Consider the following 26,178-nt stretch of genomic DNA (forward strand, 5'->3'; position numbering starts at 1 on the left):
CCCTTCCCCAGCTCAGTTTTCCTGACGTTGTAATTTCACTGCTACTCCAGCCCTCGGCCAAAGCGCCTTCTCCCAGGTGGACAAGCCCTGAATGTCTAATGTAACCGGGCAAGCAGAAGAACCCCCCTCAGCCGCTTCATGCTTGTACACGGCAACAAATCTGCCAGCGGGGTAGCCCCAGGTCCGAAAGCGACACGGAAGCCCTGGTCCACGCTCTCCCTGCAAGCGAGGCGAGCCGGCCTCGAAGACGCTCGCGTCTATGGGTCTCTTGCAGGGGAGTGGGTGGGTGATAGCAAGGGGCGGGCACCGGGGGCTCCCCTTTGCCAGAACAATTAAACAAGGTTTCCAACCCCCTCCCCCAGCCTGGGGGCGCTCCCGGAGCTGCAGCAGGAGGGCGGTGGTGGTAGGGCAACGCACCAGCCTATGTGCCGGCGGCCCCCGTCAGCTATCCGCGGCTGCACTGAACGAGCTGCCCGGCCATGAGAGAGGGGCGGGCGGCGGCTGCTGCTGCTGCCGGGGCTGCCCTAGGAGCAGAGCCGCGGCCCAGCCTAGGGGGTCCCCACCGAGCCCTGCGCTGGGCGGGAAGCGCCCCCCCCCCCCCCCAGCGGCCTGCGTCAAGCCGGGGCGGGCACGTTCGCGTTAGCCGGGGCCGGGGCCGGGGCCCAGCTCTAGGCCTGCGGGCAGCGGACTCCTGCCCCCAGGGGTAGCTCAGGCGCAGCCGGTGGTTACAGTTCCCGCCTCGCCCCGCTAGGTGGCGCCCCGAGCTCGGTTGCGAGGCTCTAGAGCGGCCGCAGCTGGAGGCTGCCCCGGCAGCTCGGAGGCAGCGGCTGGGCGCGTCCGGGCAGCCTGGCTGAGGGAAGCGCTCGGGCGGCGCTCGCTGTGCAGCCGCCGGGCCTGGGCGGGGAGGAGCCGGGGCTGCCATGAGCGCAGGCGGGGGCCGGGAGGAGGGAGCCGCCGCCGCGGTGCTGCAGCTGCTCCGGGAGCAACCGGAGCCCCAGGCGGAGGAGAGCGGGGCTCAGCGCTTCGCCCTCTGCCTGCCCCCTGGGGAGGAGGTAGGCGCGGGCCGGGCGGTCTCGGCGGGGCGGGGAGGCGGTGGGGTGTTAGGTTGCAGGGGCCGTGGCGGGGATTGGGGGCGTCCCCGGCAGCCTGGGGGCACTAGGGGGCTGGGTAGCGTGGGGGGGTAGGATGGTGGAGGGGAGGGGTCCCCAGGTGCTCGGGGAGGATGCTGAGGGCACGTCCCTGCCTTTTCTTTGCCCCCCACTTTCAGCGGAGGGAGGGGAATAGCTCGCTCTGCGGCAGGCGTGGGAGGAGCGGAGGTGACCGAGGGTAGCTCCCCTCTGGCCTGTAGCTAGCTCCCACCCGCTAGCGCAGGGGTGGGCGAACTTTTTGGCCCGAGGGCCATATCGGGGTGCGAAACGGTATGGAGGGCCGGGTAGGGAAGTCTGTGCCCCCTAAACAGCCTGGCCCCCTCCCACTTTCTGCCCCCTGACTGCCCCCCTCAGAACCCTGCCCCCCATCCAACCCCCCCAGCTCCTTGTCCCCTGACCGCCCCCTTCCAGGACCCCCACCCCTAACTGCCCCCCGGAATCCCCCCATCCAACCACCCCCCTCCCTGTTCCCTGACCGCCCCGACCCCTATCCACACCTCTGCTCTCTGACAGGCCCCCCGGGACCACACCCTCTATCCAATCCCCCGTTCCCCATCCCCTGCTCCTTCCCCCAAACCTCTGCCCCATCCAATCGCCCCCTTGCTCCTTGCCCCCTGACTGCCCCCCAGGACTCCCTGCCCCATATCCAACCCCCCTCGGCCCTCTGACCATGCCACTCAGAGCAGCATGTCTGGAGCTGCGCCTCCTGGCCAGAGTCAAACACATTGCCGCGCTGCCTTGCATGAGCGCGCAGCCCAGCCGCCCAGAGCGCTGCAGCGGTGTGGCTGCGGGGGAGGTGAGACAGCAGGGAAGGGGGCTATCTGCCCGGCCAGGATGGTCCCGCAGGCCGGATGTGGCCCGCAGGCCATAGTTTGCCCACCTCTGCGCTATCGGGTCTGGATGTGATGGGGGGTGACTCTCTTCTGTTCCTTGGCTCTGGATGTTGTCCCCAGGCCAGGCAAGATGGTTAAAGTTGACCCCTGACATGGGAAAATCTGCCCCTGGATCATTTCTCTTCCTGCCAGCTCTTCTTCCTCTTTCCTCTGTTGGCAGTACAGTTCCCTGCTTATTTATTATCTAGGTCGGAGGTAGTGGTGGGGAGCCAGGGGATTCTTTACACTGCTCTAATTGTTCAAACACTTCCCAAGCCAAAAAGTGTAGTATCCCCTGTCATCTCCCCCCCACCCCCCGTGAGTTTTTTTCACCCTCTGACTTCTCCTCACCACTTCCTTCTCATCCCCTTTCATCTCCCCAGGTATTTTTCTCTGTACTGTGCATTTAACCAGGCTACTTAGCTGAGCCCACAGCTTTGAGATCTTTGCATGACTTCCCTGCTGTACCTATTCAAGGAGATAAATCCATGCAGTTTCCCCGTCACCGAGATCCCCAAAGAATTTCCACTCTTATTGTACCATTGAGACCAGTTATCAGATCCAGAATTTGATTAGCTGAATTCTTCAAAGCTGTTTAAGTGGACATGGGGCAAGTATATTTTTAATAATACAACCTACAAATACATAAACAAAGTGGAGGGAATTCTGCCTAAAATGCAAAATAAGATGTTCTGAAACTTGACTAGCTATCCACTTTTGGTGTTTTGTGCTATCAGTCTCAGACTTAGAGCCATTCATTGCAGAAATAAGTTTTATTGCAGTGTTACTTTGAGTGTAAACTCTTTGGAGCAGGAACTCCATCTTTATCTGTCTTGCAAAGCACCATAAGTAATACTTACTAAAACCCTAATATGTAAGACTAGAACAGGGGTTCTCAAACTTCATTGCACCGTGACCCCCTTCTGATAACAAAAATTGCTACATGGCCCCAGGAGGGGGAACTGAAGTCTGAGCCTGCCCAAGCCCTGCCATCCTGGGGGGGGGGAGAGGGGGAGTGTCACAGCCAAAGCCCCAAGGAGGGGGGGTGGGGTGGAAGGAGCCAAAGCCCAAGGGCTTCAGCCCCAGGCAGGGGCCTGTAATCTGAGCCTCACTGCCCAAGGCTGAAGCCCTCAGGCTTCGGCCCCAGTCAGTGGAGCTCGGGCTTTGGCTTCGGCCCCTGGCCCCAGCAAGTCTAAGCCAGCCCTGGCAACCCCATTAAAATGGGATCGTGACCCACTTTGGGGTCCCGACCCACAGTTTGAGAACTGCTGGACTAGAATATTGACTATCCCACATTGAAATTGGCTACATCTTCCAAGTTGCAGCTGAGCACCCAAACTGTTTGGTCCTATAGGAATATAAAAAGAACATAAGATCTTTTTTACTTGTAAGTAACTTTCCGTCCTGCCTCTCCAAGTGAAATTAACCACTTATTTTAGCACTGTTCTCTATGTGCTCTTGCACACTCTTGTATCCTGTTCAATATAGATATGACAGAAGAATCCAATCTATATTTACAAATTAACTATGGCATGTGTGGGATATTCTTAAATGTTTCTTTCCAGAGGGGCCTGCCCTTGCTAGCTCAGCTCTATGCTCCATCATCATCAGCAGCAAGAATTGAATTTAAACTCAAAACACCCAGTAAACACCAGCAACCATCTAAAACTCATGCTATTACATCTCTACCTCGATATAACGCTGTCCCTGGGAGCCAAAAAATCTTACCGTGTTATAGGTGAAACCGCGTTATATCGAACTTGCTTTGATCCACCGGAGTGCGCACCCCCCCCCCCCCGGAGCACTGCTCGACTGCGTTATATCGGGTCGTGTTATATCAGGGTAGAGGTGTACTTATTAAAAAAATTAGAAGGAAAAGTTAATGTACAACATATGCAATCTTCTTCATGGAGAAGATAATTTTCAATTATGTTCATTGACTGGTCATGGTAATTGAAACATATGATGCTGGATGAAGAATGAACCTATAGAAGCATGACAAAAGCATTGTGGAGTCCAGAAGAGCATTTAACAAACCCAAAGTTACATCAGACTCTAAGGTGTGACTGCTAGACCCATGCTCCATGGGAGTAAATAACTTTATCTGGTCCAAATGTATCCTCTAGAGTTGCAAGAGACTCTGATTTATTTTTTGGTTTTGATCTAAAAAAATCTACTTGTCTCATTTACACAATTCTGGGCTCTTGTTTCCTGTTCTGTTTTGAATGTTTTTTTCCCCCTCTTTACGGTTTTCTTCTTGCAATATCCTGAACCTGACATTGGAGGGCATCTTACTGACGAACCAGTTAATTTCCAGAAACATTGGAATGTTTCTGTGTGCATTTACAGTATTTTTTAGAGATGTGTAGTTCTTCAGTTCAATTATTTTGAAGAGTCATCTATTTCATTTGGTCTCCATTAACTTCCCAGGGAGTCCTTCAGGTACTGACAGAGGAAGTTTAACTTTTGAGTGGGAGAGCTTGGAGGAAAACCTTGTAGAAGAAACTTGATATTGTTTCTTAATATTCCCCATTGTAAATTAATATTAGTAATATTGCCTGCTGTAAATTAACATGTTTCAGAGTAGCAGCCGTGTTAGTCTGTATCCGCAAAAAGAAGAACAGGAGTACTTGTGGCACCTTAGAGACTAACAAATTTATTAGAGCATAAGCTTATGCTTAGTCTCTAAGGTGCCACAAGTACTCCTGTTCTTCTTTTTATAAATTAACATGGCACTTTACAAACATTCCCTGCCCTGAAATGGTTACAGACTAAGATACACCAGACCCAGGACAGCAGTTTGTGTAAAGGAGGGAGTGGTTACTGATGTGGAGCGCAAGGAAGACAGGCTTCCTGGAAGAAGAGTGTTTTAAAGAAGAGATAGAGAGGGCTCTTGAAGCACAAGAACTAGAAAATGGTTCAGGGATGAATAGGGGCATAGTGCTGAACCTGGGAGTAAATAAATGATGTTTAGGCAGGGCTGAGATTATATAGGACTTTGAAGGAGAGGCGGAGGAGTTTGAACTTGATGTGGTGAGAAACAGGAAGCCAGTGAAGGGGTTCACAGGGGAGTGGCAAGAGAGGAAAGTGGCTTTAAATAGGTGGGAGAAGTGCAGAGAAGAGAGAACCAAGTTGCAGAAAATGTTTCAGGCCTTGTGTTTTGGTCAGTGGTTTTGAATGAAGGAATAAGCAGAAAGGAAAACTCCTCTCAAGGCCAGACCCCACATGTATTTTTTTCATCTTAGGCTGAGAAATGAAACAGTGATTGTTTTCATTTCACTTTTATTTCTTTACAACAAAGAGCATTGAGAACTTCAGAGGTCTTTATTTATTAAACACTTCAAGTTAAATATGACTGCAGTCCCAAAAGGGGACAGAGGCGGACTAATATGCCAACCTGAACTGGTGCTCTTGTGCCTTAGTTAAGAATCAAATGCCACCCTGTGTTGTTTCATAGCTCTGAAATGTTCTGAGTGGGTTTTCTCTCAGACCCTTAATGCTGAGATGCTTTGGGTATCTGTCATATAAATGTGATAATTTCCATAATCACCTGAAAGGAGCTTGTTACGGTCTGCTCAGTAAGTGCTTAATTACAGGTGGTTGAAAATGAGTGTGATTTATGCTGCAGTTTGTTATAGGTCCCTCTGAGCCGTTACAGAAAGTGCTGTAAATACTTAATTAGGGGCTCAGTCTACTTTTTCCTGTTTTCACAATTGCTATGAAACAGTTGAACACATGCAGCTGAGTCCAGTGTAAAAACAGGATGTTGGCTTTGTCAAAGCCTGCTTTGCCATCCTATTGGGGTATTTTAAAAAGACAGTGTCAAGTAATCTCTTAGAGTTTGTATCTCTTCTCTTTTTTTATTATGTCCTCATATGGAGTGCACATTGGTAAGTAATGCTTCCAACTGTAAAGCATTAAATAATGTCAGTCTCGCTGGAATTGGCTTAAGCTATTTTTTAATGAACATAAACATTACTGTCGATAAACATCACTCCTGTCCTGTATCCTTTCTTATTCCAGTCCTTGTGACCAAAGACTGCCAGTCACGGGTGGGTTAGTGATGTTGACAAATGCCCTCTCCTGGTGTGTCTGGTAGACTTTGGGCTGGTCTACAATACCTCTTAAGTTGATACAACTTACGTCGCTCAGAGGGTTGAAAAAGACACCATCCTGAGCAACGTAAATTACATCGACTTAAGCGCTGTCCACACTGCGCTATGTTGGCGGGAGACGCTCTCCCGCCAACATAGCTTCTGCCTCTTGCCGAGGTGGAGTAATTATGCTGATGGGAGAGTGCTCTCCCGTCGGCATAGCGCATCTTCACCAGATGCGCTGCAGAGGCGCCGATATAGCACAATAGTGTAGACTTGCCCTTAGTCAAAGCAGGACAGGAGCCAGGGGGCCAAGTGCAGTTTCATTACATGGATGCAGCTTCCACTGAAGTTGGTGGAATGACACTTACTTTGGTTTTCCTGTGTCTCAGTTGCTAGTGTGTTAACCTTTACTGCTTATACTCTAAAATGTACTACACCTCTTACCCCTATATAATGCGACCTGATATAACACAAATTCGGATATAACGCAGTAAAGCAGCGCTCTGGGGGGTCGGGGCTGCGCACTCCGGCGGATCAAAGCAAGTTCGTTATAACGCGGTAAGATTTTTTGGCTCCCGAGGACAGAGTTATATTGGAGTAGAGGTATATTTGCAAACAGGCTAGAAATTGTGTGGCCCCACCATTCCTGGTAAGCTATAACTAGATGCATGCTGGGAAAAATAGAGGAGTGTGACTTTTTTGAATCCCTTACAGGGCTTCAGTACAAGAAATAAAATTCTCATGAATTAAATGCGCACACATATCCACATGCTAAATCTGTCCTTTAGTGGTGTGAGCTCACGGGGAACAGCTGTAGTCTTTATTTGAAGAGAATACGTTGTGGTTTTCCCCCCCCAGCAGTGGCCTTCTCCAGTGCTATCATGCACAGAGCCTGCCGAGGGGAAACATTTCTCCCCTCTCTTCTGGAATAGAGAGTTCCACCTCATTGTGGTAAAAGTTATGCTAGGGAATTGCACTGCAAAAATCCTTACCTTATGATGGACATGATGGGCCAGATCCTCAGCAGGTGTAAATTGACATAGTTCCCCTGACATCATTATGCCAGTTTACAGCAGCTGAAAATCTGTTCTGGTAAGTCTTAGAAAGACAATGTGGGTGGGGTAATATTTTTTTATTGGACCAACTTCTGTTGGGGTGAGAGACAAGTTTTTGAGCCACACAGAGCTCTTCTTCAGGGCTGCACTGCATACCATGATTCCTCAAAGAGTCCACAGGGCTGTGACTCCCCTTGGAGAGTCTCCTCCTATCCAAAAGGGAAAGAGAAAGAGGCTGTAGTATAGAAATATTTTTAATCTCTGTCTGCAGCTGGGCAGAAGATCCTTCTGATTGAGACAACTACCATTTAGACATTTACGGCCAGGTTTTTAGCATTCTTTGGGCAAAACTTGTATGTGCGAATAGTGTGATGACCTATGCCATCACAGAGATTTCACACACAATTCAGAAAATCTAGGACTTGATGCGTGACTATGCTTAAATGGCTACTTGGATGTTACGTGACTGTGTCGCAGATTTACAAGTAGTAACAATAAGCGCATGTTACCCAAAATTGGACCAGCTAGTAAGCTTAGGGAGGACTAATGACCCACCAGAATTTGGCAGAAAGCAGCACTTTTATTATACTGATAGCTAAGCTCAAAAGAAGATGCGGGAGGTCACACTCACACTTGCATACTCATGCACCCAGGACACGCACAGCACTGGAGATGACAGGATTCTTCAAGGTAAATGTCCCGCAGCACAACGATGGATGGTGCGATGAAGGTAAGTCTTCCCGAGGCATGATGGAATGCAATGCGGCAAACCACTGGCCAGGAAGTCCGGGCGAAGGGTCTTCACGGGAGGTACAATCTTGTGAGTGCACTCCTGTGCATGTGGCCCCTTCCCCTTTTAAGGACCTGCTCCTCATGGCCTGTAACTAGAGATGACTTGGCCGCGTCTGATTGGTCACACTCCACCTCGGGCAGTGTCCATGCAGCGTTCATGCACTGGACGTGTGAGTGCTGCCTAATTAGAGTCCCAGACACCTTGTCTACCTGGGAGCTCTTCTGATCTTCCAGCTGTTCAAGCAGCCCATTCATTCCACAGGTTTCAGAGTAGCAGCCGTGTTAGTCTGTATCCGCAAAAAGAAGAACAGGAGTACTTGTGGCACCTTGTTAGTCTCTAAGGTGCCACAAGTACTCCTGTTCTTCTTTATTCATTCCACAAGCATTCCAGGAGGGAGGGGGAGGGGGAAAGCCACTTCACAGGTATTCAGAGAGGGAGAGGAGACAAAAGGGGGAAGGGGAAGTGTAACAGACCTTTTGAGCATACAGATCACTGGTGCTCCTACAACAGCGCACACTCAGTAATTGCTCAAACAGATGATTTATCTATTTGCATGTGCAATTATTGTCATCCACAACCATGCAAATCACATTAGGAAATAAAGTGTACAAATCTGCAAGTGCAATTGTGAGACCTTCTGCCCATATTTATATGTGCATGTAGATAGGGCCATGTGATGTTAATGGGAGTTGTGCACTTAAATCTTTCCTTCTGTGCTTTGAAAATGCAAGGTGCCTCTCATGAATCAAGTTATTAGCTTATGAGGAGAGGAGGTTTTTGCTGCTGGCAGTGCTGCAAGACTGTGGAACGGTAAAGCTCCATTCTATAATCTTGTGTATCTTCCTCAAAATTCCCTGCTGAATTTGGATTCCGTGAGCTTTATTACTGGTGGCACTTTCTCAAGTGGATAAAAAATAGCTTGGTTTCCAGACACCAAGTTGAGCCTGTAAGTGCTGCAACTTAGAAAATTTCTGCCCTGACTTGTAAACTGAACAAATCTGATCATTAAATAAATTGGTGAGGTGATCTAGAGCATTCAAGATGCTGCTGTTGTATTATTTTATTGATTGTATGTTCATATTGCAGTAATATCTAGAGACCTTGATCAGAATCAGGATCCCTTTGTCCTAGGTGCTATACAAGCACAGAAGACGACATCGTTTCAGGCCCAAAGAGTTTGCCATCTAAGAAAGCAAGCAACATACAGAGGGTGAGGGGAGGGATACAATCAGACATATGGGCTTATGTGTACATTTGCTTTTTATATATAAGTACATAAATATTGTGTCTCTCCAACTGCCTCTAGATGTCATTAGCCAGCTGGCTACTTGTCTCCTTTGTACAGTCACTTTTCTGACTGTTGCTGAGGCTTTCTAAAGATAGCCAAATTTCCTTCCATTCTTCCTTCCTGTTACAGTGCTTGGTCTATGGAGGAGGTGGAAGCTCTAGGGCAGGGGTAGGCATCCTATGGCACGCATGCCGAAGGCGGCACGTGAGCTGATTTTCAGTGGCACTCACACTGCCCAGGTCCTGGCCATCAGTCCGGGGGGCTCTGCATTTTAATTTAATTTTAAATGAAGCTTCTTAAACATTTTAAAAACCTTATTTACTTTACATACAACAATAGTTTAGTTATATATTATAGACTTATAGAAAGAGACCTTCTAAAAACGTTAAAATGTATTACTGGCACGCAAAACCTTAAATGAGAGTGAATAAATGAAGACTCGGCACACCCCTTCTGAAAGGTTGCCGACCCCTGCTCTAGGGACACATTACAGGTTAAGCATATCAAAGACCTACAAAATATGGGGATATTTGTGACCAGAGTGTATCTCATTTATTGTGGCCTTTATACTTTAGCCTTCCCTCCAAAGTAATAGTATCTTAAGAATAAAGCAATTGTGGAACCTCCAAGATGCATCCCCTAACAAAAGAAACACGTGATCTTATTAGTAGCACGAGTCCTGCTTGTTTTCCCCGGCCTTACTTGCCAAATGCTTATCTTCTGTTGTCATGCAATGTCATAGGGTCTGGTCTACTTCCTGTTGAAGTCATGGCAAAACTTCCATTGATGCCAATGGGAGGGGAATCAGGGCCCTTAGAAGGTAAGCTAAGGTAGGGATTCTGTCTCTCCTTTGCCAGGTCTGTTCATAGTGTTGTATGAACAATACACTTATTTCATAAAATTATGGAAATGTAGGGCTGGAAGTGACCTCAACAAGTCCTTATGTCCAGCCTGTGCTGAGGCAGGACCAAGTAAACCTAGACTAGGGTTACCATACGTCCGTTTTTTCCCGGACATGTCCGGATTTTCGGCAATCAAACCCCTGTCCGGGGGGAATTGCCAAAAAGCTGAACATGTCCGGGAAAATGCCGGCTGGGCACTTCCCCTCCCGCGGCGGCTCTGCTCCTCCCCTGACTCTTCGGCTCTGTTTAAGAGCTGAGCTGCCCGAGTGCTATGGGCTTCAGGCAGCCCCCTTGCCTCCGGACCCCAGCCGCTGGCTGGGCACTTCCCCTCCCGGGCTCCGGCGGCACAGGGTCTGGAGGCGGTAGCACTCGGGCAGCTCGGCTCTTAAACAGAGCCGAAGAGTCAGGGGAGGAGCAGAGCTGCCGCGGCCGGAGGCAGCTCTGCTCCTCCCCTGACTCTTCGGCTCTGTTTAAGAGCCGAGCGCTACCGCCTTCAGGCAGCCCCCATGCCTCTGGACCCTGGGCCGCCGGAGCCCGGGAGGGGAAGTGCCCGGCCGGGGGCGCAGGGTCCGGAGGCATAGGGGCTGCCCGAAGCCCAAGCGCTACCGGCTTCACGGTTTGCCGGGCAGCCTCCAGACCCTGCGCCCCCGGCTGGGCACTTCCCCTCCCGGGCTCCAGCTGCGCTGGGGAAGCGCTGGCCGGGGGCGCAGGGTCTGGGGGCTGCCCGGCAAACCGTGAAGCCAGTAGCGCTCGGGCAGCCCTTTTCGTGTGGCTGGGAGGGAGGAGGGGGCGGGGTTGGGGCGGGGAAGGGGTGGAGTTGGGGCGGGGCTGGGAAATGGGCAGGGCCAGGGGGTCCTCTTTTTTTTTATTTGTTAACTATGGTAACCCTAACCTAGACCATACCTGACAGATGTTTGTCCAACCTGTTCTTAAAAACCTACAATGATAGGGATTACACAACCTCCCTTGGAAGTCTATTTCCAGAACTTAACTATCCTTACAATTAGAAAGTTTTAACAGCCCTTAACATATGTGAAGATTTTTATCAGGTCCTCTCTCAGTTGTCTGTTCTCAAGACTACATGAACCGTTTTTTTAACCTTGCCTCATTGGTCAGTGAAATAAAACCAAGACTTTTTGGCGGAACTTCATATACAATATCTGACCAAGAACCCACACCACTCAGTAAATGGTACATACACATTTCCTGTGCAAATACACACTGCATCCCGTCCCTCCTCTGGTAATGCTGCCATGACTGAGTTCTTTTGCCAAAGCTTTGGTCTTACCGGCTGGGTAGGTGTATAAGTCTTAGATTCCTTCCATAAACTTGAGCAGATGCCTGAGAGGTCTCCTACTGCCTTAGTGCCACAGACTCACTGTGTGCTTTAAGGCAAGTCATTCTGCTACTCTGTGGCTCAGTTTAACCATCTGTAAAATGGAGGTGGGGTTTGAAGCTTAATTTCTTAATGTTTGCAAAGAGTGAGATATCACTGAGATGCAAAATATTACCATTAGTAATTGTGTGTTTGCAGGTTGAATTGATCTTGTTCCTTTGTGCAGCTTATTGTGGTGTTGCTGCTCTTGTGAAAACAGATGTCAGGTTTATTTCCTGCCTCCATGTGCTTGGTGCCTTGTTCTGCTCCTCCCCTCCACCCATTTTGTGATTTCATGCTTTTCCCTTCATGGCCTCTGAGTGTTGCTCTCCTGAACTTTTCCCCTCCTACTCCTCCTTAGCTGCTGCTGCCGCCCTTGCATTCCATCCAGACTGCGTTCTCTTCCCTTAGCCACTGATCTGCTCCTGCCTTCAGTAGTAATCTTGCTCTAGCTGCATAAAGACTCTCATTAGTTCATGGGTTCTCAGATGGAGGGGGGGTCATGACACCCTGTCCTTCCCATGTTGCTAAGTGGGAAGGGTCCTGCTATAGAATAGGTTGAGAAGTACTGCAGTAGTATTTATTTGCTTTATTAATTATGTCTTTTGCGATAGTGCCTAGGAGCCCCTGCCATGGGAAGTGAATTTACCTTACACACTTGTAGTTTTTAGTGTGAATGGCGTCAAAATCTTTAATCCAGAGTGTGTTGTAATTTTCTGCTGCTAAGATTATACAATTATGTTGACCTTTTCTCTTCTGCTTATCCACATGTGTAGCGAGCGAGCTGGTACTGCCTAAATATCATCCTCACTCCATAGGAAGCAAGTTTCCTATCCGTGTCTGGATATTACTCAAACTATTAATTAACAGTGTGAATCTTTGTTCACTAGGGGTGAAATGCAGATACCCAAGAAGGCAATAGTCTGGATTAGTGGCCACAGTTTACAAGGAGGGTTTGTTCCACTGAAGGCATGTAGTCCTGTTGTCTATCCTTGGGCTACTTCCAGTGGCAGACCCTCCCCGAGTACTAAGAATGCAGAGCTGATGTTTGTGCAGCACTTGTATTTCCTTTCTTCCTCTCCCCCACACTTGTGGCATTAGGCTTTCCCCCTTCCTTCCATGCAATCTTATCAATGTTGGTGCAGGAACTGTCTCCTCTGCAACTCCTGACATCTGGAACAGACTCCCTGCCTCACTCTGCTGCACTATCCTGACTGTTTCACTATCAATCTCAACAACTCCTGACTGTTTCACTATCAATCTCAACTGCAAATTGCTCTTATGCTTCCGAAGGTCTTTGACCTTTTGCTGGGATATTGAGTCAAACTACGTGAAGTATTTCAGTTGTACTGTTTGTATAAATGACATTTTGCAAAGTAAAACTGGATGATTAATTGCACGGCATGGAACCCACCTTCAGTCCATTCAAAACAGCCTCCAAGATCATCTTCCTTGCCTGTTTCCCTGACCACATCACCCCCTTCCACTGGCACCTGCTCCTCCACCATATCAAGCTACTGTATTTTATTCTATTAATAAAAACAAAGTTTGTACTCCACCATGCTGTGCACTAGCCCTCACTAAGAAATGTCATTGTTATTACCCCATCCTTCCTCCTCCAACCCCCTCTCTTCCATCTTGTACCTTTCCTTTACCTCCTTGTCCTCTACATCGAGCACATCACCGGCCACCGCCAATACCAGGAGTGAGCCGGGGAGACCTCGTGCACCCACACACCCCCCCTGCTGGACTTTATCCCCTGAGCCCTGAACCCACCAAACCTGGCTGAGTCCCGCCACGTGAGGGTCACCCCATCCCCATTACCCAGCCCGCTTACTTATACCCATGACTGTCTCTACTTCCCGTATGGGTGTTAGACCCTCACCGCTTATCGACTGTCTCCTGATCCCGCCCACCGGTTACCCACCCCCCATTGGGGATATTGCAGTCTGTATATACTATGTGTGCTGCCCAGCCCCAAAACACCAACATACCCCTATACTCTGTATGTTACCCCCAATGACCAATAACTAACGCTTCAAATTTTCTGTATCGTTTATTTTTTCTAAATATTCTCTAATAAAATTTAAATCTGATATTAGCATGTAAGCTTCTTGGGACAGGGATTTTCTTATCTGTATTGTCAGGCACCAGTACGCTGTTGAGTGCTGTATTGATATCTACCCAATCTGAAGCTCATGGTGGCAACTTAAATTAATCTTCTTTTCTCCAGGCAAAATAATAGTAAATTTAGGATAAAAGCTGAACAAATCATTGTTAGTATGAGTTAGAATGATAAAGGACCCTACTTAGACACCTTTACTCTTGTTTCTCTCTTTAGTTGGCTTTCTCAAAGAACATTTAAGCAAACTAACCTTAACAAATGGGATAATTTCCCTTTGATCTGTAAAACTTTCTTCAGTTGCAGTATTTTCATGATGTGGATTGCGTGGGGAGAACTGAGGCTGTGTTAGAAATCACCTGTTCGCTGCATGTCCCAAGACAGAGGTAGAAGGTTGGATCCAGGATTCAAAAACTGATTAAATTTGAGGGACAAATTGTACTGAAAATACACTTTTTCTGTTTACAATCTCTCTATTTTTAATATCCCAATGATTTAATTTATTTTTGAAATTATTATCAGAATGAATTTTCAGGCTATGGATAGTCCTGTCTGCCTTATAGGTCACACCACTTTACCGAGATCTTCTATGATCACAGCTTTTTACTGACAGATTTCATATAAATAGCAACAATTCGGCAGGTTTCCTGTCTCTCTGCAAACAGAGGATATATTGAGTGTCTTGGCTTCAGACAGCCACACGTGTAACTCTTCTGTTGAGATCTGCAGTATTTCTGAATTTTTGCTTCATCCTTGATAAATTTATGAGAAAACAGTAAAGCGACCCTCCCGAAAAATGTATTCCAAGATTTTTTGGCTTTTCTTCAAGTGAGTTGTGCATTAATATATTCGAAGTGTTTTTTTCTAGGTATGTCATGTAGGTCTTTTAATGGATTTTTTTTTTAATTCTGTCAGTAAAAATAACATGGGTTATAACAGGTGTTTGAGTTTTAAATCACACTTTGGTATTATTTATATCCAAGTGTTAGTGATGGTTTTGGAATGGAGTGATTTATTCTGTCTTTGAAACACAGGCTGAGCTTTTAAACAGTAAGGGCTGTTCCTGCAACGAGCCATCTCTGGGTGGACTGCCATTAAAATCTGTGGAGTGATATAGAGAACTTATTGCAGGATCAGAACCTTAAAACACCTATTACATGTGCAATGGAGTCACCTTACATAGTGGTATACCCAGAAGATACCAGGCTTGGAAGAGAATCTGGCTGATTGCATTGTTGCCAGCTCTTATGTCATTATCTCAAGTTTTGTGATTTTTGGAGCTTTTCATGAAGCCCCAGTTCCTGGAATCTTCTTGTATGAGAGATCTTACTTTTTTTTTTTTTATACATGAAAGTCAAGGTAAGTATCAGGACCTCCTGACTGAGGAAGTAAGTTTGAAAACATGAAACCCAAAAGCTCAAAAGCAAATAAAAAAAAAAAACCTAAAATTATTTAAAATCTCACGATTTTTAAAACAATCCCATGATTTTGGGCACCCAACTCATGGTTTTTGAACTCTTGGATTTGGCTAGACTGTGGTTGCTTGAAAATTCCTCAGGTTGACCTAGATTCTGTATTTCTGAGTAGGAAAGAACGATGAGCCATATCTTATGGATAACCTGAAATCAAAACATTTCCTTCCATTCCCAGACTTAGCTTTTGACAAATAAACATACTTTTGATCAAAACAGGATTCGGCTCACACTGATGTTCATTCTGACAAGGCTGCACTGCCTTTAATTCACAGAAGCAACTAAATACATACATACGTACATATAATAAATATATATATATTTGTTTTTCAGGTAAAAGAAGTAGAAGAAACCATAGAAGAGATGTTAATAAGGCTGGATGAGTTCTGTGGCATGACTGATGTGGTATGTGCTTAGCTTATACTCTGATTCACCCCTACTGACGCTATTATCAGCTCTCTCCAGTAGGTTTCTGAGGAGGCCATGTTGGTAGTGATTTAGAAACCATGCTGCTCAAACAGGGCAGCAGTCAGCAGTGGGGAGGGGAAAAAAACACACACAAGTATTTCCTGAGGCAGCCATCTTGATAACTCTTCCCTCCCCTGAGATGGTTTTATTACACAGAGCAGTGACGGTTGAGCCACAAGGTGGCAGTCTCGTGCACTAATATTTAAGACCCTAGAATGGAGCACTATATTTAACTTTCACAAGCTCCATACAGTTCACTGTACAGGCATCTAGGAGATCTCTTGATCTGCTGTTATTTGTACATGTGAAAGTGCAACACGCACAACTTTTACTTTTTGCTTCTTCTTTTTTTTTAGTCTTTTCCCCAGCTTGGTTAGTATCATGCTATATTTTTCCTTCTGAGTTTGATAGATATAGTCAAATAAACCCTAATGACGTACCAGAGATAGAATTGAATGGGGTGGTTTTTTTTCAGAAGACTTTATTTCTCTTGGGAAGCTTCCCTTTATTTAAGAGGAGTTTTATGGAACATTCTTTGAAGACTCCATGCTCTAGTGTCTCAATATTTGGATCACTTCCAGGTGGTGGTGGTGCCAGGCTGGCTGATGTGGGGGCAATGGCATCATTTATTTAATATTATTATTTACTGTTTGCACTATGGTAGCAGCCAGAGGCCCTGGTCAAGAATTAGGGCCTTTTTGTGCTAGGTGCTGTACAAACATAACAAAACCAATCCCTGCTCCAAAGAACTTGCTGTCCATGTGTAAGATGAGACACAACAGGGATGGGTGCAACAGACAAATCAGGGGAGACCAAGGTAACACAGGGATGATTATGATTGTGTGTTGAGCAGTGGTTGTACCATACAAGCTCCCCAGCCATTGTCATTCCCTAATCATTTGTGATGAACTTGAAAACAGCAGGAGAGTGGATGAGATACCGTTGGACCAAGGAAGTATATTGCTTTGCTTCTCTGTGGTCTCCTGCACTGAGAGATCCAGGTGCATGCAGGCTATTTGGAGGTGGTCATGATAAAGAAAACAATGTCATTTTTCAGACAACTTTACCTCTTCCTTCCTCCCCCTGATGTGGAAGAGTTCAAACTGCCTAGGGCAATCCAAAGCTGCAGTGTGCATGTTCCTTACACATTAGCGGGTAGGATGCTATTTCAGGGGTTCTCTTACAGTTTCATAGTGTGGATCGTGTTTGAATAGAGGGATTATCTCCCTTCCTATTCACTAATGTGCAGACCATCTATCTCCCTGTTCGTTAGCAGCCACACACATTCCTCCTCCACACCCACTTGCACTACTGCATACATACCTGTGGCAATTACTACATGGGAAAGTGATATTGAGTAAGTGTTAAATGTACCTTTAACAATCTTGGTAAAGATATGTAGCAGCTGGAAAGCAGGAGGAGAGCCAGTTGCATCTGACCAGCCAAGAAATTCTCCATGAACCAGAGCTTGGGGAACTGCTTCTCTATGTGATTCTTGGGAATTATGCAGCATAAATGGAAATGGGCAGGAAAAAGTCCTCACCATCCAAGATCTCCTGTGATAATGAGGAGGGGCTATGGGAGAGTGGGGGGAATTAGAAGGTCAAGGTTGTTTGGGCAGTTGCAAAACAGATATTCCCCATTTTATATTTTCTTAAAGTGCAAGTGAAAGGTCTGACTGACAGCCCTGCAGAGTGAGTCCTCTGCTATCCACTTCTTCTTAGCATATGCACAACATGCCTCAGAAAGAAGAACAGGAGTACTTGTGGCACCTTAGAGACTAATAATAATTTGTTAATAAATTTGTTAGTCTCTAAGGTGCCACAAGTACTCCTGTTCTTCTTTTTGCGGATACAGACTAACACGGCTGCTACTCTGAAACATGCCTCAGGTGTCACGTAACCAGGATTCATCCCCAAATGTGGTTCGTTGGTTGGATCACTAGCTTCCCTGGCCTGGGCCGAGTACTCACACGGAGTGCGATGTGAACACTGATCGATGCACCCCCAAACAGATACCAATAGGCAGGCGTGTGAACTTCCTTCTGCTGCCCTGCCCATGAGTCTCATTGTTGTCCTGGAGGGAATGTCATTTCTAAGGGGAAGAGGATAATTCTATCTCCAAACCATTTGGTCCTTTGCTTTCACGGTGGAATGACCAGTCCTGGCGGCAGGCTTCTTGAGGAGAATGCCCACTTCAAAACTTTAGTGCTGAGAATTTTCAGAAGCTTCCTGCAAACTGGATACTGGAGCACTGTATCCAGTTGCCACTCCTTTTCCTGCTCCCACTCAACACTGAATGTAGCTGTGTCAGGGGCATAGCCATTTGTCATGAAGAGAAAGTATCATTACTTTCGGAAGAAGAGATTTTGCATGTTGATAAACAGAGAGAGGTCTTCCTGGGTTTCTGAGGAATTCAGAGGAGAAACATCTTGAAAGTACAGTTGAGCATTAATGGGCATTCACGCAGTCCTGTTTCCATTCTGCTTTTGACAAAAATAGCTGTAAAAGACCATATGAAACTCAGAAGTCTGAGCATCTTGGCACCTATGTATAAGTTTAAGATGCTCTAATATGGCATTTATAGTCTGTCCAAAATGTAGTATATTCTGACCACTGAGAGAAGTCACTCAGGTTTCAGGACCAAAAAGCCTTCTGAGGTCTTTTGTAAGATGAGGACTGTTTCAATTCTATGTCAGGAGCTGCTCAAGCCAAGTGATTAGACGTGGTGACTCTGCACTGCTGGTGGTTTTGTAGCTGATGAAATAAAGGACAACCAAAGAAATAGTCCATCTCTCATCTGGATTTGTCCTGTGGGAGATTTTCATTGAAGCTTCTGTGAGCATTGAATCCTTCTGCCTGTTGGTCAGGAGCACACCTTACGCTGTTGGCTGAATCCTGTAGGAAATCATATCTTGCTCAGGTGAGGGGTCTGTGAGCTTTCAGAGCTCCCATGAGATTTTCCATCTTTCCAACCTCCTCTACAGCAAACACTAACCTAGTTTCCATGTTTCATCTTTGCTTTACTCATGAAAACATTTTTCCACAACCTGCAGGCTATGAATAATTAGCTTATATACAGATTATTGACCTTATCTGGGAACATCAAAGAGCTGCACTTTGTGTGCTGATTTTATGCCTTGCAATGCAGTACCTGCAGTGACCGGTTCCTTGCAACAACATATTAAACAGTATCTGAGAATCTGATAACCATCATGTAATCTTTGGATTGACTCCAACTTTTGTATTTAACAATAATTTGGCCTTTTGACATGCCAACAAGAGGCAAGGGGAATTTTTTGTGTGTTTCAATCAGGTGTTCCGTAAAGCATTTACATAAGGGTAATTTTTTTTCTGCTTTGAGCATGCTGCTTGTCTTCACCAGTAAGTGCTCTTGACACACAGGTTCTAGTAGTAAGAGGCATAGATCCAGCCACAGGAAGATGTAGTATATGAGAGCTTCCATCTTAGGACCACAGATGGTGTACCTTGGGAGGTATAGTACTTTAACCAAGAAAACTGAACTCTTCTATTTATCTGTAGAGCAGGTAACATGGGCAGAGCAGGGTTCTCACAACATCATTTTTGGTGGTCTCAGAGTGTGGCCAGTCTCGCAGTCCTTGCCTCCCGTGGCCCTTCAGCGAGAGCCTGCCTCAGGGACAGTGGTCGGGAACTCACTGGTCACCTGTGGAGTCCCAAGCTCCCCGTGCCCTGGTCAGGCAGGAGCGAGTGAGCTGCCCCAGGGAGCGTCCCAGCGACCAAACGCCGCAGCCGCCTCCGGCGCTGTGCACATTAGCCCCACGTGTCTCCAGAGGTGCTACCTGGAGCCCCCGAGGAGGCTGTGTGGTGCAGGGCACCAATCCCTGCTGGCAGCGCCAGCATAAACACCCATGTAGCACATCTCGCTGCCCTGGGTAACAGCTGTTCAGGAGCAACAGCTGGGTGCTGCAGGGAGAGGCTGCCGCTTTGCCCCCCCAATCTCCTCCCATGCTTTGGAGGCTGTCGTGGCAGCAAAAAAATCTGCTGCTGGCCCCAATTAAGAAACACACACTTCATTGTTCTTCAAATCTGCCTTGAACACATTGGGGTGGAGGGTAAGACAGTCTTTGGTCTCCCTCTGGGACTGCCAGCATGGGTGCCAGTTGTAGAGCTGTTTTTAAATGTACAACTGTCCGTAGCACATGGACTTGGACCCAGCAAATTAATTTCACAGCCAGCCAAGTATAATTAACAAGTTCTGAGTTGGTCCAGATTTGAACCTAAGGGTGAAATGTTGATATCCTATAAACAATCTAATTCTACTCTCTTCATTTCCTTCTTGGAATTGCTCGGGTCTTTATACCCGCTGCCCTTCTCTCCTCTTAAAAACAATTCATCCTCCCCCTCCCCCAACCTACTAGCTTAGTCATATGTGAAAATTCACAACTTTGCTCTGATTTCTAATCCTTGAAGGGAATGCATGGACACCTGGAAATCTCTGCTGGTGTAATCTCTTGCAATGGGATATTTCCCATCAAGTAGAATATCTATTATTGTCCTCTAGAGCTGGATAGTCTTTCTTAGAAATAAAGTACAGACACTGAGATGTCACCACATGGGAGGCTCTGAAAGCAGAATACCCCAAAAGAGGTGTGAGATGTTACAGCTGTATCTTTTCCCTATTTTATTGCCCCCACTTGTCTTTTTAGACCAGTGATACTCAAACTGAGGCTCGGGAGCTGCAAGTGGCTCTTCGATGTATCTCCTGCGGCTCTGCAGCACGATATTAAAACACTGTGTGATTTAATTATTAACCTGTCTAAACTATTAACCAATCAGAATGCTTTTACTATGTTATTAACCAATGGTAGAATACTTGGTCAGTCATTTTGCTGTGAGAATAATATATGTAAATATATAAAAAAGGTAAATGAAACAAATTCACGCTACTGTGCCTCTTTTGGGTAATGTTGATCACTAATTTGGCCGCTGAACCACTGAGATCTGAGTATCACTGCTTTAGAGAGCTCTGTGCTGTGTTTAACCCTTCGTACATGACAATGGCCACGTAAAGTGTTATATTAAAAAATAAAGTGAATAAATCACAATGGACGATGCACTTGAAGATTTTTGGATCAGACTTAGAGGAGATTTCCGTGTTGTCTTAGCTTATGTGCTACTGAGGGTAGTTTTGTCCCTCATTGGGTGCAAATCCTGAGTTCTTCACAGAGCTCTTCTTGCAGACAGCTTTGCATTTTGTTCAAATTTCATTTGACTTTGTTCTCCACCCCACCCATTTCTAAGGATGCAGACTTCTTTCGGCAATTCTTTTGTCTTTCTCATTGTGTGCATTGATTCAGTATTGCATTACAGTCCACAGCAAACATTTTCTTTAGGTGTGTTTGTCTAACTGTATACCAAATCCATCTAGCTAATATCAAGAAGCACCTTTCAGAATTCTATAATGTGTTTCCAGCTGAGGTAAGATGTTTTGTTTATTGTGTGTCATTTCTGAGGATCTTTTGTTTTTCAATAAATGACACCCCCAATAAAACGTGCTAAAATCTTATAACTAAAGATGGATAAGACTGAAATCTTATTTGGCCATTTCACTTGTGTTTTCATTGTTGAATTGTCATGAATTTGTTTTTTTAATAAGCATATTAGGCACACAACTGTGCACTCACAATTTGTGTCTAGTGTGCTCATGCCATTACCATGATGTTATCCATAAATTTTGTGAGATCATGTGCAACTGGCTAATTGTGCATAGCTGCACACAATTACCTGGTTTAGCAGCACAGCAGTGGTAACTCTGCATGCAAATTAGGTGTGTGATTCAAAGACTCTAAGCATGAATTTGAGATAGGCTTGAATTCCAACTAGAATCTTGCTGGCAGGGTGTTGGTTTTTAACCTATAAAACCTAGATGTTTTGGGACCTGTTTTTGTGACAGATCCCCTTTTCCCCGCCAAGGCTTACAGCCACATTTGAAATTGGCAGAGGCTGCCAGGCTGGAATGTCCTTGATCTAAAGGAAAGGAAATCCATTCTTTCTGTGTTTGTTTGTTAGGACGGGGGCAACTTCTTTCAGAACTCACTCCCCTCATTGATCTTTCCAAACCTGCATTTGCTAACCTCCCACCTTTGCTCTCTCTTTTTTCCAGCAATTGGGGAGAAAGTAAACTGCGGGCTAGGGTGGCTATATTTATGGATAGTCCCTTTTGTGTTATTTTGTGTGTTTTAACCCATGGGTTGGGTGTCCAGAGCAGAGGATGGGAACCTACAGATATAGCTTCTAATTTCAAATAAATACATCTCTGGGATTACCAGATTTTGGACATAATCTTTGACTTCCAGTTATTGTTCCAGCCACACACATGGATTCTGCATTGAATATGACTTCATTTATTAACTATAAATTTGTTTAAAAATATTAAGATATCAAAAATCTATCCATGTTTAATTGGCACCCTTTAAACTCCAGTGTGTGCTTTGGTTCTAAGGTTCCGATGTTGGCACAGTTCTTATTTAACTGATGCCACTAGAACTCCACTGCATGTTTTGGTTCTAAGGCTTTGACCTTGATACAGAAGGCTCTCCCATTCAAGGATGCCATTTTATGTGCAGCATTAGGTTTTGCTGTGTCTGGATAGCTGTCCTATTTGGAGCTTGCATGCCGTTCCTGGCTTGTGTTTTAGTTCTCCATTATTACTCGGTTTACTCTCTGTGTTAGGCTATTGCTCTCAGCCTGTTCCCTCCCTGAGATTAGTCTTGCTGACTCGAATTGTTGTTAAACAAAGCTCAAAACGTTTTAATCTTCCAAGTTAACATAGCAAAGCTTAGTAATGGGAATAAAGATTTTTCCTATAGACCATTGTGCTCTGGTACTTGTGTTGAGCACCCAGTTTAATCTTCAATAAAGTAAAGTATAACAAATTGCATGTAGGGGAAATTAATCTTGTTTTATCGTGTGGAATTTCCAGACCAGTCATGCTTTCTCTGGCTGGAAAAAGGTTACTATACCAAGAGAAGTACTTCCCTTCTTTGTTATGGGCTGACTCCTCTTGAACTTTTCTGTTGCTGTGGTTCTGCAGACGACTGCAGAATGACTCTTCTTGAATCATATTTGCATATCATTTCCTTTCATCACTGACTGCTTGCTGGAAAATTTGCTCTCCTGCATCTTGTACTAGTGGTTTGTTTTTGCCCTCAAAGACAATTTAGATTTTATTCCATGGCTGCTTTGACCTTGCTGTGGTGATAATTTTTGCCCTCACTGTACATGGTCTGAATAACTTCTTAGTTGTTTTGGCTACATCCCCAAACTGTGTGTGTATGTATTGTAGTTATCTAGTGGTAGGCTCTCTAAGTGGTTTCTCCCCAGCTCCTTCATGTTAACCAACACTGGAAAACATGGTTTGCTGCCTTATCTTGGATAATATGAGGGTCAATTTTCAATCTTACGCAAATTAAATGACTTACCCCAAACTTGTCACCAATCAGTGTTTTATAAATATTGTGTAGCAGAGTGTTCTGTCTGCCCCTGGCCTAAAGGGCACTAACTAAACGATCCCCAGACTCCTCTGTATTAACTGTCCCATTCTGTATTTTTGTTGAACAGAAATACCTTTCTTTTAAAAAAGGAAATGAGAGAATCTGGTTCCCTTTTGAGGGGATCTCACTGTCTGGGCTGGTTTTCTGTCGGATATAATGTGCATAATATGTTGTTCTTATCCAAATGTGTACGTATGGGTGCATGCATTGATGCATACCATCATACCAGACCAAATGGTAAGACCATCGCATGCATAATGTTCTTATGTTCTTATAAGTGTTTATCCATGCAAAGAAAAGTCTTGATTTAATTTGTTCATGTTAGGAGTTGTGCCAATATAACTATTTTGTTAAATCACACCCTTCCCCAAAATAGTTCCACTTAAAAGTTTTTCCAGTATCCATCACCCCAGAAAGCACTGTGTAAGTTTCTTTACTGCAGGCACGTTTAAATTGGGGAAATCTCAAAATACACAGCAAACTCCTGCAGGGTCAGCCAGCACAGCTTCATTCCCTTATCACCTCAGCTGAAAGACCCCAATTCCACTCTAGTCAGTTCCAATAAAACCTTGTTTGCCAGTGGTCTGAAAAGGGCCTGGAGGAGAAAAAAAATCCTCAGCCTCTGGGACAAAACGTCTGCCAGAAAATGCCTCTGGGGAAGGCTTCCCTGAGCTCCTAGAGTGAGGCAATTATAATTCTAGCCAGAGCCATGACAGCCCAGAGGTTATGTAAACCCTCTTCTGCTCCATCCCACTTAGGCCCAGCGAGATTCCTTATATAAGTAGGCCCAGCCGCCCTTTTTGTTCCTTTGGTTCATGTGTTGCTACTGTGTGCCGTTTATCTAATGTCATTGTTTGCTTTGCTGCTTTGTTTTTGTTAAATGAAGGCCTGAAGTTAACTGGAATTTCTTTAACACTCATATTCACTTAAAAGAAGCCACTTCTTTGCTGGACAGAAGTTAAAGCCGCTTGGAGACAGTCCCATCAAGAGTCCTCTTCCACAGCACTGCTTCCTTTTGAATGAATGGCTTTGCAGCAGTTGTTTGGGGTGTCGCTTGTTGTGTTGGGCCCTTCATTTTTTGGTTCCTTTGCTGCTACTTTTGATGCTTCCATTGTTGTTAATTTAGGAGGGGAGAAGTCAGCAAAAGCAGAGAAGCATTAATTACAGCCTTTTCACTGCTACTGTACAACCTTTCTGGAAGTGCTCGCAATCTTTTTTATGGCAGAACCTATTAGCACACAGAGAGGGGCAGGTTTGCGCTGATACTTTAAAATGAAACAAGCATCATACTTTTAAGAATATGCTGCTGCCTGTACAAACCTCCACACTCTAATGGCTCAATCCAGCAGTCCTTACTCAGGCAAAACTCCCACTGATGACAATTCAAGGTGTGGGGGGCTCTGCCTGAGTAAGGACTGCGGGGTCAGGTCCCTAATCTGCATAATAATATAAATGATTTGGCGCAGTGTACAATTTTATAGATTCATTTTCTAATATACTAGTCACAAGTCAAGATACATTAGATCTTAGAAGTGAAGAGCAGGAGGAATAGCTGTTTCTCAATTCCTGCCTTATCCCTCACTTTATTTTGTATTCTCTGTATTGCTTGCGGTCCCAACATTGGAGGACAGGTATGGTATCTGACTAGTTCTCACTAAGCTAATCACTGAAGGCTGTTTATATGCCAAATAGGGTAATACTCAGTTTTTACTGACTTCATGCTTAGCAGAACTCCAAATAAGGAACAGACATTTATATAGATGATGCCTCCAAAAAACTTGAAAATGATTAGGCTGCTGGTGCACTGATATCACTGCTGATCATGATGGCCAATACTGTGTCGTTTTCTTGTACTCCCCATCTCTCTGTATCTAGTTGCTGTCTCTTAGCTTTCATACTTAGACAGTAAGGTCTTTGTAGCAAGGTCTATCTTTTGTTTTGTGTTTGTACAGCACCTAACACAATGGGCCCCCGATCTCTGGCTGAGTCTCCTCGGCCCTACAGTATTACAAATAATGTTAATACAAACAGCCACCGTTCCCATTAGATAAAATAAAAATGTATGTAAGGGGTATAAACCCTCCTGCTTCAGGGCACAAGTTACCACTAACTGACAGGAGTTAGGAAGGAACTTCCTCTGTGCAGTTTATGCCATAATTGTGCATCATGGATATTCTCGCTTCTTTAAAACATCTGATACAGCACACTGTTACAGACAAAATACTGTACTAGATGGACCACAGGTCTGATCCAGGATGACAGGTCCTACATTTCTGGGCTTAGTCCCTGTCTACAGCACAAATTGAACAATGTTAGTTAAGTTTAAATGGTCTCTGCCTTTCTTATTGGGTTTGGTGACGGCCAAGGCACTGGGTCTACACTAGAAAATTAGGTCAGTTTACGTTTGTCAGGGGTGTGAAAAATCCACCCCCCTGAGCAGTTTAGGTAAACTGACCTAACTCCCTGCGTACACAGTGGTAGGTCAATGGAAGAATTCTGTCTCAGGGAGGTGGATTACCTATGCCAATTGGAGAACCCCTCCCATCAGCATAGGTAGTGTCTGCACTGAAGAAATGCAATGGCGCAGTGTTTTAATTGTCGACAAGCTCTAAGAATCAACCTGTTTTTTTCATCAGCTACCAGGGCTGATAGCTGGAGGCTAAACTACAGGTTATCCTTATCAAAAACTATTTGAAATTGTATTCCACCCAATATGAATCAACGCCTCTCAGATCAAATCAAAGTCAGGGGATGGAAGGAAAATAAATACATTTTTAACCATGATTAGCTGTATTGACAGAACTGCTGAACAGAAAATGAAAAGCTCTCTTGAGAAAAGATTTGTGGGGAAGTAGTTGGGGTCTAGTGGTTAGATTGGGAGGGGGGCAAGGACTTGCACTGAAGATCATGGGTTCTACTCCTGGTTCTTCCACTGACTCCCTGAACGACTTGGGAAAGTCATATAACTTCAGTTTCCTTATTTGTATCCTGGGTAGAACAATAGCTGTTTCAATGGGGTGCTTTGTTATTTGCCTAATTAATCATAGAATCA

The 26,178-nt window shown here is 45.4% G+C and overlaps 1 protein-coding gene across 7 annotated transcripts in view; it reads left to right on the forward strand.

Annotated features, from left to right (window-relative positions):
- Positions 1 to 636: 636 nt before the first annotated feature.
- The window catches only part of BCAS4 (breast carcinoma amplified sequence 4), a 62,454-nt gene continuing 36,912 nt past the window's right edge, over positions 637 to 26,178 (forward strand). For 2 of the 7 annotated variants that reach the window (XR_002888907.3, XR_002888908.3), the window contains exons 1-2: positions 641 to 1,052; positions 15,458 to 15,529. Coding sequence is in view for 5 of the 7 variants with exons in the window: in XM_065565998.1 (XP_065422070.1) it covers positions 921 to 1,052; positions 15,458 to 15,529 (204 nt within the window). In the remaining 2 variants the exon portion in view is untranslated. Of the gene's footprint in view, positions 1,053 to 7,825; positions 7,903 to 15,457; positions 15,530 to 26,178 lie in introns of all 7 variants that reach the window. The other 5 variants (XM_042858341.2, XM_065565998.1, XM_065565999.1 and 2 more) reach the window with 5 other exon arrangements.

Source organism: Chrysemys picta, chromosome 13 (genome assembly GCF_011386835.1).
Source record: "Chrysemys picta bellii isolate R12L10 chromosome 13, ASM1138683v2, whole genome shotgun sequence".
Classification (NCBI taxonomy): domain Eukaryota; kingdom Metazoa; phylum Chordata; order Testudines; family Emydidae; genus Chrysemys; species Chrysemys picta.